Source organism: Cololabis saira, chromosome 22, assembly GCF_033807715.1.
Source record: "Cololabis saira isolate AMF1-May2022 chromosome 22, fColSai1.1, whole genome shotgun sequence".
NCBI lineage: Eukaryota > Metazoa > Chordata > Actinopteri > Beloniformes > Belonidae > Cololabis > Cololabis saira.
The window spans coordinates 30,247,738-30,264,292 of NC_084608.1; the positions used below are offsets into that span (position 1 = coordinate 30,247,738).

The 16,555-nt window shown below is 49.2% G+C and overlaps 1 protein-coding gene across 2 annotated transcripts in view; it reads right to left on the reverse strand.

Annotated features, from left to right (window-relative positions):
* Positions 1-16,555, reverse strand: part of LOC133422948 (NACHT, LRR and PYD domains-containing protein 12-like) — a 229,237-nt gene that overhangs the window by 38,456 nt on the left and 174,226 nt on the right. Inside the window, exons 16-18 of one of the 2 annotated variants that reach the window (XM_061713011.1) lie at positions 7,851-8,024; positions 7,496-7,672; positions 3,218-3,388 (exon numbers count right to left, since the gene is read on the reverse strand). In XM_061713011.1, the coding sequence (XP_061568995.1) occupies positions 3,218-3,388; positions 7,496-7,672; positions 7,851-8,024 (522 nt within the window). Of the gene's footprint in view, positions 1-386; positions 561-706; positions 890-2,486; positions 2,673-3,217; positions 3,389-7,495; positions 7,673-7,850; positions 8,025-16,555 lie in introns of both variants that reach the window. The other variant, XM_061713010.1, reaches the window with a different exon arrangement.

Here is a 16,555-nt window from a genome sequence, read left to right on the forward strand (position 1 = left end):
TCAAAAACGTAATTCCATTCTTGTTTGTTCCTGTTTTTATTCCGTGTGACGGCCACATGGACGAGGTTCTTGGTGGATTTTACATTCTGGGTTCCTTCAGAGTTCAGAGCTGCAGTGGAGCAGCTGTGTGTCTGAAAATCCTGGAAGGCCGTCAGCTGGAATACTCCTTTATTTGTGGACACGTGAACACCAGCACAACACTGGTCTACAACACACATCTGGATCCTCTGATCCTGCAGCCTGTCATCATCCTCCTCTCACAGCTTTACTGGGGAAAGCAGCCGCTGAGAAGCTGCAGCTTCACTGGAAACACTGGATCTTTGATAGACACTGGTTTTAGTAGAAAACTGCTGGAAGCAGCAGGACCGACTCCAACCTCCACTGACCTGAGAGTCTGCAGCTGGTAGTGTGGACTCTGCACCAGATCAGACAGCTGCTGCACATCTGCAGCATCCAGGCCGTTCCTGCTCAGGTCCAGATGTTTCAGGTGGGAGGGGTTGGACTTCAGAGCTGAGACCAGAGAAGAACAGCTGATCCCTGACAGACCACAGAGCTCCAACCTGAACAAAGACACCAGAGAAGAAGAAACCAGAGCAGTAAGATGGTCAGTGTGGATCAGCAGGAGATCAGCCTGATGTCTGCAGGTTAGTGTCAACACAACTTTCACATCAGATTCATCTGAACACACAGTTAAAATATGTCTGACCTCAGAGTCTCCAGTCTGCAGTCTGGACTCTCCAGGAAACCACACAGATGTTTCACTCCTGAATCCTGCAGGTCGTTGAAACTCAGGTCCAGATGTTGCAGATGTTTCAGATGGGAGGGGTTGGACTTCAGAGCTGAGACCAGAGAAGAACAGCTGATCTCTGACAGACCGCAGCACTGCAAGCTGAACAAAGACACCAGAGAAGAAGAAACTTTAGGTTATTTCCATAACCCTGGTTCTCTGAGTAATATGAGTGATATGTCTCACTATAGGATGCCCCGCTGCTTTAATCTCATTACACCAATGCTGATTGGCTGGTGAAACGTGTCCGTCCGCCGCAGGTATCACCACCTACCTTAGATATCCCGTGTGGACGACATCAGGACAACGAAGCGTACGTGAAGGAGCGGAGACGTCCAGCATAGAGAAACGGACTAAAGTGAGAGGCAGGACCAACTCGCCGCAGCACAGATTTCTTGAAGAGAAACTCCTCTGAATCAGAACCAGGATGCAGCCAGGCTCCGAGTCCAGTGCGCATGCAAGCCCACAGGCGGCTGCAAACCCTGACTCGTATAAGCAGAAGCAGTCGCCTCCAGCAGCCGGTGGGAGAGCTGCTTTGTGACAGTCTCCCCGTATGAGGATCAGCCCAGGAGACAGCTGATGGCTCCTCCTGAAGCCCCTCGTCCTGTCCATGTAAGACCGCACGGACTGGACATAACGCATACCACTCCAGCTCCCCTGGTGGGGCAGCAAAACCACGAGGTCCAAGGGAGAATATGAACCCCCACCTGAGGCACAAATACCGGGTTGGGTTTCAAAATCATCCTCAACCCCCTGGAAAAAGCTGAGTGCACGACGGCTGCACCGAAAGCACGTGGATGTCACCAACCCGCTTAGCCGACGCCAGCGCCATCAACAACACGGCCTTCAGAGACACGTGTTCCACGTCTGCCCCCTCCAGGGGCTCAAAGGGGGGGCCTTAAGCCCCTCCAGAACCACAACCAGATCCCATGGTGGTACCAGTGGTCTGGACACGGGGAAAAGCTCCTTCAGAAAACAGAAACCAGCGGGTGCTGCTCGCTGTTTCCTTCCCAAAGCCCACGTGACAGGCGGCGATAGCTGCAAGTAAAATCCACCGTGGAGAAGGCTTTCCGTTTGTCAACCAGGTCCTGCAAGAAGGACAATATCACTCCTGCTGGACACTAAGAAGGATAGTAACCACCTTCCTGGACAGGACGGACCCCGGTGGACCCCGGGGTTCAGAGAGGATGGGACTCGCCAGTGACGCTGTGAGCAGGGACAGGACATTGAGGACTCTGGCCGAAAGCGCAGCCGCCTCGTACGGCGTTCCAGTCGGGGCCGACTGAAGACGGTCAGACTTGGACGGCAGGCCGGGGCTCCTGGAGGAGACCGCCGGGGCTCCATGGGAGGCGTGCAGAGCAGCCCCAGCTCTCCATGGCCTGGCAGTGGAGGGACGAGGCCCCGGGGACCGGGCTCCTGCTGCTGAGAGGGCGTCTCTCCGTGAGCCGCCACCTCATTCACCTACCTGCGGTGGACGGACACATTTCACCAGCTGATCAGCATTGGTGTCATGAGGTTAATGCAGCGGGGCATCCCATAATGAGACATCGAGTGAAATATATGATATATGATGAAAGACAACCAGAGCAGTAAGATGGTCAGTGTGGATCAGCAGGAGATCAGCCTGATGTCTGCAGGTTAGTGTCAACACAACTTTCACATCAGATTCATCTGAACACACAACTAAAACATGTCTGACCTCAGAGTCTCCAGTCTGCAGTCTGGACTCTCCAGGAAACCACACAGATGTTTCACTCCTGAATCCTGCAGGTCCTGGTTCATGCTCAGGTCCAGATGTTTCAGATGTTTCAGGTGGGAGGGGTTGGACTTCAGAGCTGAGACCAGAGAAGAACAGCTGATCTCTGACATCCTGCAGTTCTTCAACCTGAATGAAGAATAAAAGATGTGAGCTGAACCACCAGGGTGCAGGTTCCAACAGAACCAGTGAAAAAGAGCTTCATCAATATTCATGACATCATGCTGCTGCTCCAATAAAGACGTAGTGACTTCAGCTCTGCAGCTCTGCAGCTCCACCAGTGGATCATCCATACAAACTCATGTTGTATCTGAATATCTCAGTCGGTACAAACGTTAGAATCTCAGTGTTTGGATCAGATGAAACATGTTGGACAGATGAAGATGAAGATGTTTGTAGACGATGCTGCGTGATCTCTGCACAACCGAACATTCTGCTGCACAGGTTCAGTTCAAGTTGGGATGGAATGAAGACGTCTTTGTTGAGGGAACATCGTTCACCACTCTATACTGCACACTTGTGCTCCACGGAGAGGAAAGCAGCCTGCAGACACTTCAGCTTGTTTCTAATGATGTCGGGAGCAGATGAGTCCAGAGACCAGGATGGTTCAGAGCAGCTCAGGTGTTTGTGGCTGCAGGACTCACAACTGTTACAACTTCAGTCAAAGAACAAACCTCAGAGTCTCCAGTCTGCAGTCTGGACCACCCAGGAAACCACGCAGCTGCTTCACATCTGAATCCTGCAGCTTCTCACTCAGGACCAGATGTTCCAGATCAGACGGGTTGGACTCCAGAGCTGAGACCAGATCATCACATCTGATCTCTGACAAACTGCAGCGCTCCCACCTGGAGAAAGAATAAAACACAGATAAACATCTAGATGAGTGTTTTCTCCTCCTCCGTTCAGGGGGGTGTGGTGGGCAACACTGGAGCTTCACAGTCACAAGGTTCCTGGTCCAAATCCTGGCCCGGTTCTTTCTGCCTGGCGTTTCCAGGATCTTCCCTCACGTTCACTCAGAAACTCCACAGTTCAGAAACACGTCTGTCAGGATTCTTGAAGCTTCCACATTAAACGCAGCACGGAGATACCGGATCATCTCTTTGATCAAATTATCATTTTTAACGACAGCCAAAAAAGTACTACGTTTACTTTCAGGAATGTGGTAACAAAGTATTATAGAATAGTGGTGAGTACTCTGATTACTATCGGGGGATCATGGAGACCCTGTAGTAACTTGGGAATGCAGGACTGGACTTTTACTGGTTCTGTTGCTGCCGTCAAATTCAACATTCATCAATGTTTTGGTATTTCTATCAGAATTATTATAATTATTTAATCATATTTCTGTTAATAATGGATGAAACAAATGACAGACTTATCACAATCAAACAGAAGCGATTGTAGGAGGAGAAGAGGTTCTGGAGAACTCCATACAGGACCTGCATCATCCCACTGATAGTAATAAGAGTATTAAACACTATTCAACAATATTCCTGAAAGTAAACAAAGTACTTTGTTGTTCAAAATGATAAACTACATTTGACTCTCTCAGCTGATTATACGTTTTACTTTTAGCTCGGCGGAGTCACAGATGTGACTTATTTTACAGTGTTTGGAGCATCTTCATGAAGGAAAGCAGCAGTTTGGTCTTGTTGATTGTGAGATGTGATATCTGACATAACGATGCTGAACATCTTCTGCTCCAGGATCTGGTGTGGACTGTCTGAGGGAGCAGCAGCAGGAAGAGCTGCTGGTCGTTTCACTGGATCACAACTGTATCTACTTATTACAGATAACATCTATTTTCATGGAATAAAGGTTGGGATGATCAGAGTGGTGTTGATTGACAGACTAATGTTACTTCCTGTTGCTTCTTTCCTCCTGCTGCTCTCTGCAGCCTCTGCTTTCCTCCCTCCACAGACGCCACACGTGTTAAAGGCTGATGGGAAAACATGCGTGGTGCTGGTTCTGGCGTGGAGACCAGTTTATCAAGAGCGTTTGTCTCCGTTCCTCCAGAACCAGGACAACAACGGCAGCAGGAAGCTTCTGAACGTCACTCATGAGTTCTGGACCGGGGAGCTGCTGACTGAGAGAGCTGTTGGACGCTTCCATTGTTGACTCAAGCAACACTTTTACTTTACAATATGTTCACAGGTGGGACGGTGCACGTGCAGTGAATGTGCAGCAGCGGAGCCAGGGGGAGAACGTCTGCTGTAAAGAGATACGGCGGTACCGACAAACCCAAACCTCACAGCGACTACAGCGGTCCATGAAGAACCTTCTGGAGGGAGATGAAGAGTTTCCTGCCAGCTGATCACCCTCATCATCCTCACCTCTTCCTCTTCTATTTAAACCGTCTGCAGCTCTCACTCTGCCAGATTGGGTTTGTGGTCTCCCTGCAGATACCGGCCTCCAGCAGTTCTCCTGGGACTGCTATGCTGGACCGGATCTGTGTCCTTGGACCTGTTTCAGGTCCAGCCCTGATCGCTACGTCTGTCTGAGCTTATCTGCCTGTCTTGGGTTCTGACCCTGGCCCGCTGTTCCTGGATCTGTCTTCTGCCTCACACTAACCGAACTACAGACCGTCCTGGTCTCTGGACCGGTGGCCCGTCCCTGCACGGTCCCCATCTCCCTCTCCTGGTCCCTCTGATTCCTATTTGGATCAATAATTATTTAGATGAGGGTTCTTTACTCCTGGTCAGCCGTCATTCCAGCCCAGTCCCTGAAACCTGAACAACGTGTTAGTTTGTTAGCCGTCAGCAGAAACCCGTCTTCCTTCAGGACGTGTGTGGTCTGTGTCTCCGTCAGAGATGAGCTTTCATAGAGGATTTAAAGATGAATATGTGACTCAGTTCTGTCTGGTTCTGTCAGGTTCTGTTTGGACCTGGAGCTGCTTCCTGACAGCAGGAACAGACATGTGTGACAGTGAGGTGTGTGTGGTTCCAACTAGGGGTGGGAAAAAAAATCGATATTTCGATATATTGTTGTGCTCTCTGTTTCAATAAATAATCGATATACTGTCGGCTAATATCGATATTTTATTACAACACACATAATGGTTTACGCGGTTGTCACCGCACTATTGTTCAAGCTCTGCCCCGCCCGCCCCCGCTGCCCTCGTGAGCAAAACAAACATGTGGAAGCGGCCGCTGAGAAACCAGCTCAGAAAATACAGAACCAAAGTTTACTCCGTACAGACAGCGGGCTGAGCAGCACTGTTAATGCTGGAAGTTACTTGCTGTTTGAGCCGGTGTTTAAACTGCCATGTGCGTTAATCTCCGCTCGCACAGACAACCTGCTGCGTTGTAAACGGACCCTGCTTGCGCTCCACGTGAGGAGAGCGGCTCGTACTGTAATACAAAATGATTCCACCTACTACAGACGCCGTTAAAGTAAATGATCGTCAGTCTTTTTGTGTTGTAACGTTTATGCTTTTCACTCTGTAAGTGATCCTCGCTCGTATCCTTCCGTGTCCAGTCAACCGTGTGCTGGGAAAACTTGCAGATCATTGAATCACCAGACACGTTAAGCTTGATTTATGGTTCCGCGTTACACAAACGCAGAGCCTACGCCGTAGGGTACGCGGCGACGCGTACAGTACGGTGCGTGTCGCTGCGTACCCTACGGCGTAAATCTGCATTGGTGTAACGCGGAACCATAAATCAGCCTTTACACAAGGAAACGGACACACGCAGACACACGCCCACCCGTGCAAAACCAGTGTTCAGTGCTTTGGATATTTCAGCTTAAATTTCAAAATGTTATATTAGTTCAATGAAGTTCATATTATTTATATTTATTATAGCTTATTTGGTTTCTTCTGTTGTCAGATACAGTTTGTCATGACATGAGTGAAAAATGCCTGATGCTTCCTTGCAATATTTGTGTGTGGTGACAGAATAAATTAGACAGGCTAAAAGGATATTGGAAAAGAAGGAATATTGAAAAGCCTATTTGAGTTATTTATTTCTTAGTTATTTCACAATAATTATTTGTGAAATTATTATTTCACTAGTTATTTTACAGTCATATAATTCAGGCAACAGCGCAAACATTTTTTTTAATAACACTAATCCACATCAATATCAGATCAAATCGAATCAAATGGTGATAGTGATAATCGATTCTGAATCTTAAGAATCGGATCAATTCTTGACATTTGAATAGATACCCAGCCCTAGGAGGCAGTGAGGTACTGTGCAAAATTAAGTTGCTTACTGACTTTTCAGTATTAGATACAAAGCAGTGCACTGTCCTGGTTTATATAAAACATGTTATTAATGTTCATGCACTTTAATTTGTCCAGCTGTACAGTGTTTACATTTACAAGCCTAGGAGACAGTGAGGAAATATACAAATGCACTTTCTTGTATGAAGTTTTGGCATTGAATAAATGCATAACTACAGACGTTTTCCTTTTTATAGGTATTTTTTCTTTTTCAGTCCCATATATCGTGATATATCGCTCTTACCGATATATCGATATATCGATATATCGAATATCGAAAATATCGTGATATTATCGATATCCTGGGCCACATATCGCCAAAGTATCGAATCAGGACTTACCCGTATCGTCCCACCCCTAGTTCCAACAGAACACACATGTGTGACGGTGAGGTGTGTGTGGTTCTAACAGAATACACATGTGTGACGGTGAGGTGTGTGTGGTTCCAACAGAACACACATGTGTGACGGTGAGGTGTGTGTGGTTCTAACAGAACACACATGTGTGACGGTGAGGTGTGTGTGGTTCTAACAGAACACACATGTGTGACGGTGAGGTGCGTGTGGTTCTAACAGAACAGACAGCAGGTTTCACATGAAATGTGACCAAAAACCAGCAGGAGGTTCAGACGACCTGAAACACCTTCACCTGGACTGACGGAGTCTTCTCTGTTTGAGGAGACCAAAATCTCCAAGAAAATCCAAAAGCTCCAGTCAGAACCGACCTGAGAGTCTGCAGCTGGTAGTCTGGACTCTCCACCAGACCAGACAGCTGCTCCACATCTGCAGCCTGCAGCTTGTTGTTGAATCTCAGGTCCAGATGTTTCAGATGGGAGGGGTTGGACTTCAGAGCTGAGACCAGAGAAGAACAGCTGATCTCTGACAGACCGCAGCACTGCAAGCTGCACAAAGACACCAGAGAAGAGAAACCAGAGCAGTAAGATGGTCAGTGTGGATCAGCAGGAGATCAGCCTGATGGTCAGTGTGGATCAGCAGGAGATCAGCCTGATGTCTGCAGATTAGTGTCAACACAACTTTCACATCAGATTCATCTGAACACACAACTAAAACATGTCAGACCTCAGAGTCTCCAGTCTGCAGTCTGGACTCTCCAGGAAACCACACAGATGTTTCACTCCTGAATCCTGCAGTTGGTTCCAGCTCAGGTCCAGATGTTTCAGGTGGGAGGGGTTGGACTTCAGAGCTGAGACCAGAGAAGAACAGCTGATCTCTGACAACCAGCAGCCCTCCAACCTGAATGAAGAATAAACAGCTGATGACTTCCGTAACCGTGTTGAAATAAATGTTTCAGAAAACACATTTGTGTAAATAAGTTCATAGTAAAACAGCTCTGAAGTTGAAATGTTAAGAAGTCCTTGACCAGCAATAATGTTTTGGTATTGTTCACTAAGTGATGTTATTAAGGTTAATGTCACTGAAAATGCTGAAATACTGAAACAAAAAGTGTGTAAAATAGAAAGGAAGGGGTTCTCTTGTAAGTCTGTAGACTCTTATTGTGCATGGAAAAAGTCTAGTCTATAAAAAAAGCCCTTCACACAGCTAGAACAGCTCATTACTCATCGTGGATAGAGGATAATAAAAATAACCCACGTTGTCTGTTCAGCGCTGTAGCCAGGCTGACAAAGAGACACAAGTCTGTTGAGCCAAGCTCTCAGTAGTGACGACTTTATGAGCTTCTTTAGCAGTAAAATATTAGGATCAGAGTAGAAATCAACCAGGACGACCCGGTAGCCGCTGTGGGTGTTTCTTCAGCTTTAGCGACTTCCCTAGGCTCTGACTTGACTCTAGACCAGTGATTCCCAACCTGTGGGTCGCGGCCCCCTGGTGGGCCGCGGAGGTATTGCAAGTGGGCCCCCAAATCATTTGCAAAAAAGTAGGGTTTTTGTGGGGATGGGGATATAATTATATAAAAAAAATACAGAATAATGTTTTAAATGTTAAAACTCAGTTACGTTTAAAAAGATATTAAAAATGTTTAAATATTATTTTCATTATTTTGTTTTGTTTTTCTTTCAAGTATTAGACATGTGACAAGCAAATGAGCGATAGGAACTTTTGTTGTCATCGGTCGGACCACTTTCCAGCAGGACTGCATTGTACTTGACTTATTTACGTTTGATGCTGATACCTGAAACTGGAATATAAAGATGGATAGCTGGCTAGCAACAGGGAGAATTAAAAAGAGACAAGAGACTGATGGTGAATTGACGGGTGATGTCCCCGCCGTCAAACAAAAAAGAAGAGGTTGGAGAAAGTACAGTGCTGAGTACTTGGCGCTGGGATTTTTTTGGACATCTTCTTGGTCATCTTTACATCATCTTTATATTGGGTTTGTGTTTATTTGTAACCCTATCGATTTAATGGATTTTCTTCTGATATTTGGATTTTGTATGGATCTGATATTGGATGTCAAATTGTTATGAGAATGCATTTTTCCATTGTTGAAGGATACCGTTATTCATTAATCATTTGTTAATTAGCCTGTTACAGACAGCCCCTTGCTTGTCATTTCTGACATCTGTGTGGTGCTGATGGACAGCTCCTTGATGTGTGTGTGTGCGTGTGTTTGTGTGTGTGTGTGTGTGTGTGTGTGTGTGTGTGTGTGTGTGTGTGTGTGTGTGTGTGTGTGTGGACAGCTCCTTGAAAACTGTAATACTGAAGGTGTTGCAACATGTTACAGGTGCTGTGTTAGTGACTGTGGAGCTTCCAACATGTTTCTCCTGTATTCAGTTCAGTCCTTTATGTTCAATTTTCAATAAAATAGTGCTCTGAGAACACATTGTATGGCTTTTGTATTTATGGGGTTGGAGACATTTTTGAGACATAAAAGTGGGCCCTGAGTTGGGAAAGGTTGGGAACCACTGCTCTAGACTGCTTCGATCCTGTAGACCTCCCCGAGCTGACCTCAGTCGTCAATAGAGCTAAATCATCCACGTGTTTGATAGACCACGGCCCGACTACTCAAAAATGTTTTTTCTCTGGTTGAGAAAAATCAAGAAGAGAGATCACATCTCTCCGGTGTTGGCCTCACTCCACTGGTCCCCGTAAAATTTGGAATCCAATTAATATGTTATTACTTGCGTATTAAGTCCATCCAGCCATCCATTTTCTTCCACTTATCCGTTCCTGGGTCGCGGGGGCAGCAGTCTCAGCAGAGATGCCCAGACTTCCTTCACCCCAGACACTTCCTCCAGCTCTTCCTCCAACTCTTCCTCCATCTCTTCCTCCAGCCCTTCCGAGGGGAGTCCGAGGCGTTCCCAGGCCAGCCGAGAGACATAGTCTCTCCAACATGTCCTGGGTCTTCCCCGGGGTCTCCTCCCGGTGGGACATGCCTGGAACACCTCCCTAGGGAGGAGGGACATGCCTGTAACACCTTCCTAGGGAGGAGGGACATGCCTTTAACACCTCCCTAGGGAGGAGGGACATGCCTGGAACACCTCCCTAGGGAGGAGGGACATGCCTGGAACCCCTCCCTAGGGAGGAGGGACATGCCTGGAACCCCTCCCTAGGGAGAAGGGACATGCCTGGAACCCCTCCCTAGGGAGAAGGGACATGCCTGGAACACCTCCCTAGGGAGGAGGGACATGTCTGGAACACCTCCCTAGGGAGGCGTCCAGGACGATCCGGTACAGATGCCCAAGCCACCTCAGCTGACTCCTCTCAATGTGAAGGAGCAGCGGCTCGACTCCGAGCTCCTCCCGGGTGACCGAACTCCTCACCCTATCTCTAAGGGAGCGTCCAGCCACCCTGCGGAGGAAACTCATCTCTAAGGGAGCGTCCAGCCACCCTGCGGAGGAAACTCATCTCGGCCGCTTGTATCCGCGATCTTGTCCTTTCGGTCACTACCCAAAGTTCATGACCATAGGTGAGGGTAGGGGCGTAGATTGACCGGTAAATCGAGAGCTTCGCCTTTGACTCAGCTCCTTCTTCACCACGATGGTCCAGTACATCGCCCGCATAACTGCGGACGCTGCACCGATCCGTCTGTCAATCTCACGCTCCATCGTTCCCTCACTCGTGAACAAGACCCCGAGATACTTGAACTCCTCCACCTGAGGTAGGACTTCTCCACCCACCTGGAGAAGGCTACGACACCCTTTCCTGGTGGAGAACAACGTATAAAGTCCAAAACGGCCTAACTCCACGATATTTGCAGGACCTGATAGTTCCTCATGTTCCTAACAGAGTTCTCCGTTCTCAGAGTACAGCTTTACTCGTAGTTCCTAGATGATCCACATGAAGATCTAGAGGACAGGTCTTCTGGTACCAGGAACCGTTACTATGGAAACAACTTCCAGTTCCGGTTCAGGAAGCTGACACCACCTCCACCTTTAAAAGTTAGTGTTCAGTAAACCTCTAGTTAGTGTTCAGTAGACCTCTAGTTAGTGTTATAAGTTAATTATCTGGGCCCAAAGGATTAGAGTTTGATGGAGACCATTCTGAATGCTTTTATCATCCTGATGGTTGGAAATGTTTCTGAATAGTTTTGAAAGCAATATTTAACTGCTATTTCTGTTTTCTTTAAATAAAAGTTTTATAATTTTCTCGACATGTGTTTATTCACTACTTTTGATCATTTAAGTAGTTAATGCAAATTGGCAGTAATTTGGCGTTTAATGGTTTAAAGATATCAGTATAACATTTGGAATAAAGTATAAAAGTGAATGAAAAGTAAGTTCAGAGGGGGCGGCAGTAGCTCAGGTGGTAGAGCGGGTCGTCCAATTATCGGAAGGTCGGCGGTTCGAATCCCGCTCTGTCCCAGTTTGCTGTCGTAGTGTCCTTAGGCAAGACACCTTACCCACCTTGCCCCGTGTGAATGTGTATGAATGTGTATGAATGTTGGTGGTGGTCGGAGGGGCCGTTAGGCGCGATATGGCAGCCACGCTTCCGTCAGTCTGCAGGGCAGCTGTGGCTACAAATGTAGTTTACCACCACTGGTGAGAATGTGTATGAATGAATAATGATCTCTGTAAAGCGCTCTGGGTGCCTAGAAGAGCGCTATATAAATCCAAGTCATTATTATTATTATTCAGAGACATTGAATTACTTGTAATTATATGTTGAAGAACAGGAATTCATGATTGAAGAGTCCCTCATAGTGAAAGACTATATTAGTTAAAGGTGAACGATCGCTTGCACATCAGGTGAATTCTGTTGACTTTATTGAAGGAACCCCAAGTTCTCGGAAGGTTCAAAGAACTCAGGTCAGAACCTCGTTCTGGTCACATCCACTGGAGAGGCCCTACACTTCCACTCAGACTGCACTTTAAACTTCATCTCCAACTTTTACACTTTAAATCATCACACATCTCTTCCAGAAGAGAAGAGAGAAATACACTTCTGGACATGTTTAATTAAATTAATTATACTATATTAACCTCTAAAGGGAACTGAGTGTTACAGAGTCACTAGAAAGTCTTTCTAGAAGTTTGTAGGTGTTTTCAGGAATAATCTCCTGAAGACGTCTCTGACTGAGCACACTCCTTAGTTTCATCTCTGTTTGTGGAGGATCTGTTTGGACGGACTTTTCAAAGCGTCTACGATGTTTTAAATCTGTGAACTGACCTCAGATTCTCCAGTCTGCAGTCTGGACTCTCCAGAAAACCACACAGATGTTTCACTCCTGAATCCTGGAGCTTGTTCAGACTCAGGTCCAGATGTTCTAGATGGGAGGGGTTGGACTTCAGAGCCGAGACCAGAGAAGAACAGCTGATCTTTGACAGACCGCAGTCCTGCAATCTGAACAAAGACACCAGAGAAGAAGAAACCAGAGCAGTAAGATGGTCAGTGTGGATCAGCAGGAGATCAGCCTGATGGTCAGTGTGGATCAGCAGGAGATCAGCCTGATGTCTGCAGGTTAGTGTCAACACAACTTTCACATCAGATTCATCTGAACACACAACTAAAACATGTCTGACCTCAGAGTCTCCAGTCTGCAGTCTGGACTCCCCAGGAAACCCCACAGATGTTTAACTCCCGAATCCTGCAGGTTGTTCAGACTCAGGTCCAGATGTTCCAGATGGGAGGGGTTGGACTTTAGAGCTGAGCCCAGAGAAGAACAGCTGATCTTTGACATACCGCAGTCCTGTAATCTGAACAAAAAGAAAGTTCTTCAAATATCAACTTTGTCATCAGGTTCATGTGGGTCATCACTGGTATCTGGACTTATATATAAAATATGTTTTAAAGTTAGACTAAGAGCGGTTCACAAGCCTACCATGAAGAAGAAAAGATCAAGGACCGTTACGTCGCCCGGATCGGCGTCACCGGGGCCCCGCCCTGGAGCCAGGCCTGGGGTCGGGGCTCGTAGGCGAGCGCCTGGTGGCCGGGTCTTTGCCCGTGGGACCCGGCCGGGCTCAGCCCGAAACGGCGACGCGGGTCCGCCTTCCAGTAGGCCCACCACCCGCAGGAAGGATCATGGCAGGCCGGTGCATTGTGGGCTGGGTAGCAGTCGTGGCGGGGTGCCTCGACGACCCAATCCCTGGACATCAACCCTCACAGTGGGGACATGGAATGTCACCTCGCTGGGGGGGAAGGAGCCGGAGCTTGTGCGTGAGGTTGAGAGATACCGGCTAGAGATAGTCGGGCTCACCTCCACACATAGCTTGGGCTCTGGAACCCAGCTCCTTGAAGGGGGCTGGACCCTCCACTACTCTGGAGTTGCCCAGGGTGAGAGGCGGCGGGCTGGTGTGGGCTTGGTTATAGCCCCCCAGCTCAGCCGCCATGTGTTGGAGTTCACCCCGGTGAACGAGAGGGTCGCTTCCCTGCGCCTTCGGGTCGGGGATAGGTCTCTCACTGTTGTTTGTGCCTACGGGCCGAACAGCAGTGGGGAGTACCCGGCCTTCTTGGAGTCCCTGGGAGGAGTACTTGATGGTGCTCCAACTGGGGACTCCATTGTTCTACTGGGGGACTTCAACGCTCACGTGGGCAATGACAGTGATACCTGGAGAGGCGTGATTGGGAGGAACGGCCTCCCCGATCTGAACCCGAGTGGTGTTTTGTTGTTGGACTTCTGTGCGAGTCACAGTTTGTCCATCACGAACACCATGTTCAGGCATAAGGGTGTCCATCAGTGCACGTGGCACCAGGACACCCTAGGCCGGAGGTCAATGATCGACTTTGTTGTCGTTTCATCTGACCTTCGGCCGCATGTCTTGGACACTCGGGTGAAGAGAGGGGCTGAGCTGTCAACTGATCACCACCTGGTGGTGAGTTGGATGCGCTGGCGGAGGAGGAGGTTGGACAGACCGGGCAGACCCAAACGGATTGTGAGGGTCTGTTGGGAACGTCTGGCTGAGCCCTCTGTCAGGGACATCTTCAACTCCCACCTCCGGGAGAGCTTCTCTCGGATCCCGGGGGAGGCGGGGGACATCGAGTCCGAGTGGACCATGTTCTCTGCCTCCATTGTCAACGCGGCAGCTCGAAGCTGCGGACGCAAGGTCTCCGGTGCCTGTCGTGGCGGCAATCCTAGAACCCGGTGGTGGACACCGGAAGTACAGGATGCCGTCAGACTGAAGAAGGAGTCCTACCGGGCTATGTTGGCCGGTGGGACTCCTGACGCAGTAGATAGGTACCGGCAGGCCAAGCGGGCCGCGGCTCGGGCAGTCTTGGAGGCAAAAACTCGGGTCTGGGAGGAGTTCGGGGAGGCCATGGAGGAGGACTTTCGGTCGGCCTCGAGGAAATTCTGGAGGACCGTTCGGCGCCTCAGAAGGGGGAAGCAGTACTCTGCCGGCACCATTTATGGTGCTGGTGGGGAGCTGTTGACCTCGACTGGGGACATTGTCGGACGGTGGAAGGAATACTTTGAGGATCTCCTTAACCCGACTGACATGCCTTCCACTGAGGAAGCAGAGGGTTGGGGCTCGGAGGCGTGCTCATCCATCACCCAAGCCGAGGTCACCGAGGTGGTTCGTAAGCTCCTCGGTGGCCGGGCACCGGGGGTGGATGAGATTCGCCCTGAGTACCTCAAGTCTCTGGATGTCGTAGGGCTGTCTTGGCTGACACGCCTGTGCGACATTGCATGGAGGAAGGGGACAGTACCGCTGGGGTGGCAAACCGGGGTGGTGGTCCCTCTGTTTAAAAAGGGGGACCGGAGAGTGTGTTCCAACTACAGGGGGATCACACTTCTCAGCCTCCCGGGGAAAGTCTACGCCAGGGTACTGGAGAGGAGATTACGGCCGATAGTCGAACCTCGGATTCAGGAGGAACAATGCGGTTTTCGTCCCGGTCGTGGAACACTGGACCAGCTCTATACCCTCCGCAGGGTGCTCGAGGGTTCATGGGAATTTGCCCAACCAGTCTACATGTGCTTTGTGGATCTGGAGAAGGCATTTGACCGTGTCCCTCGTGCCATTCTGTGGGGGGTGCTGAGTGAGTATGGAGTCCGGGGCCCTCTACTAAGGGCTGTCCGGTCTCTGTATGATCGAAGCAGGAGTCTGGTTCGCATTGCCGGCAGTAAGTCAGACTTGTTCCCGGTGCATGTTGGACTCCGGCAGGGCTGCCCTTTGTCACCGGTCCTGTTCATAATTTTTATGGACAGGATTTCTAGGCGCAGCCAGGGGCCGGAGGGGATCCGGTTTGGGAACCTCAGGATTTCATCTCTGCTTTTTGCAGATGATGTTGTCCTGTTGGCTTCATCAGACCGGGACCTTCAGCATGTGCTGGGGCGGTTTGCGGCCGAGTGCGACGCGGCAGGGATGAGAATCAGCACCTCCAAGACCGAGGCCATGGTTCTCGACCGGAAAAGGGTGGCATGCCTTCTCCGGGTGGGTGGAGAAGTCCTGCCTCAGGTGGAGGAGTTCAAGTATCTCGGGATCTTGTTCACGAGTGAGGGAACAATGGAGCGTGAGATTGACAGGCGGATCGGTGCAGCGTCCGCAGTAATGCGGTCGATGTACTGGACCGTCGTGGTAAAGAGGGAGCTGAGTCGAAAGGCGAAGCTCTCGATTTACCGGTCAATCTACGCCCCTACCCTCACCTATGGTCATGAACTTTGGGTAGTGACCGAAAGGACAAGATCGCGGATACAAGCGGCCGAGATGAGTTTCCTCCGCAGGGTGGCTGGACGCTCCCTTAGAGATAGGGTGAGGAGTTCGGTCACCCGGGAGGAGCTCGGAGTCGAGCCGCTACTCCTCCACATTGAGAGGAGTCAGCTGAGGTGGCTTGGGCATCTGTACCGGATGCCTCCTGGACGCCTCCCTAGGGAGGTGTTCCAGGCATGTCCCACCGGGAGGAGACCCCGGGGAAGACCCAGGACACGCTGGAGAGACTATGTCTCTCGGCTGGCCTGGGAACGCCTCGGACTCCCCCCGGAAGAGCTGGAGGAGGTGTCTGGGGTGAGGGAAGTCTGGGCATCCCTGCTGAGGCTGCTGCCCCCGCGACCCGGTAACGGATAAAGCGGGAGAAGATGAGTGAGATGAGTGAGTGTTTTAAAGTTCTATTATATCCATGATGTTGGTTCCTGGTTGTTCCTCTGACATGTTCACCTTTTAATGAACATCCTGGAGTTTTCTGCTAGAATAGAATAGAATAGAATAGAGAATGACATTTGTACAAGTTAAAAACAGCTACCTAGGAACTATTGTGCATGTCCCAGAGTCCCGGGGGGTTCATGGTTCTGAGTGAGAGAGTGGAAGTTTCATAATGTTTCAAAAATATCCCCACGATAAGTCATATTTATGAGATAGAAACTCAAAATTATGAGATAGAAAGTCATAATTATGAGATAGAAAGTCGAAATTAGGAGATAGAAAGTCATAATTATG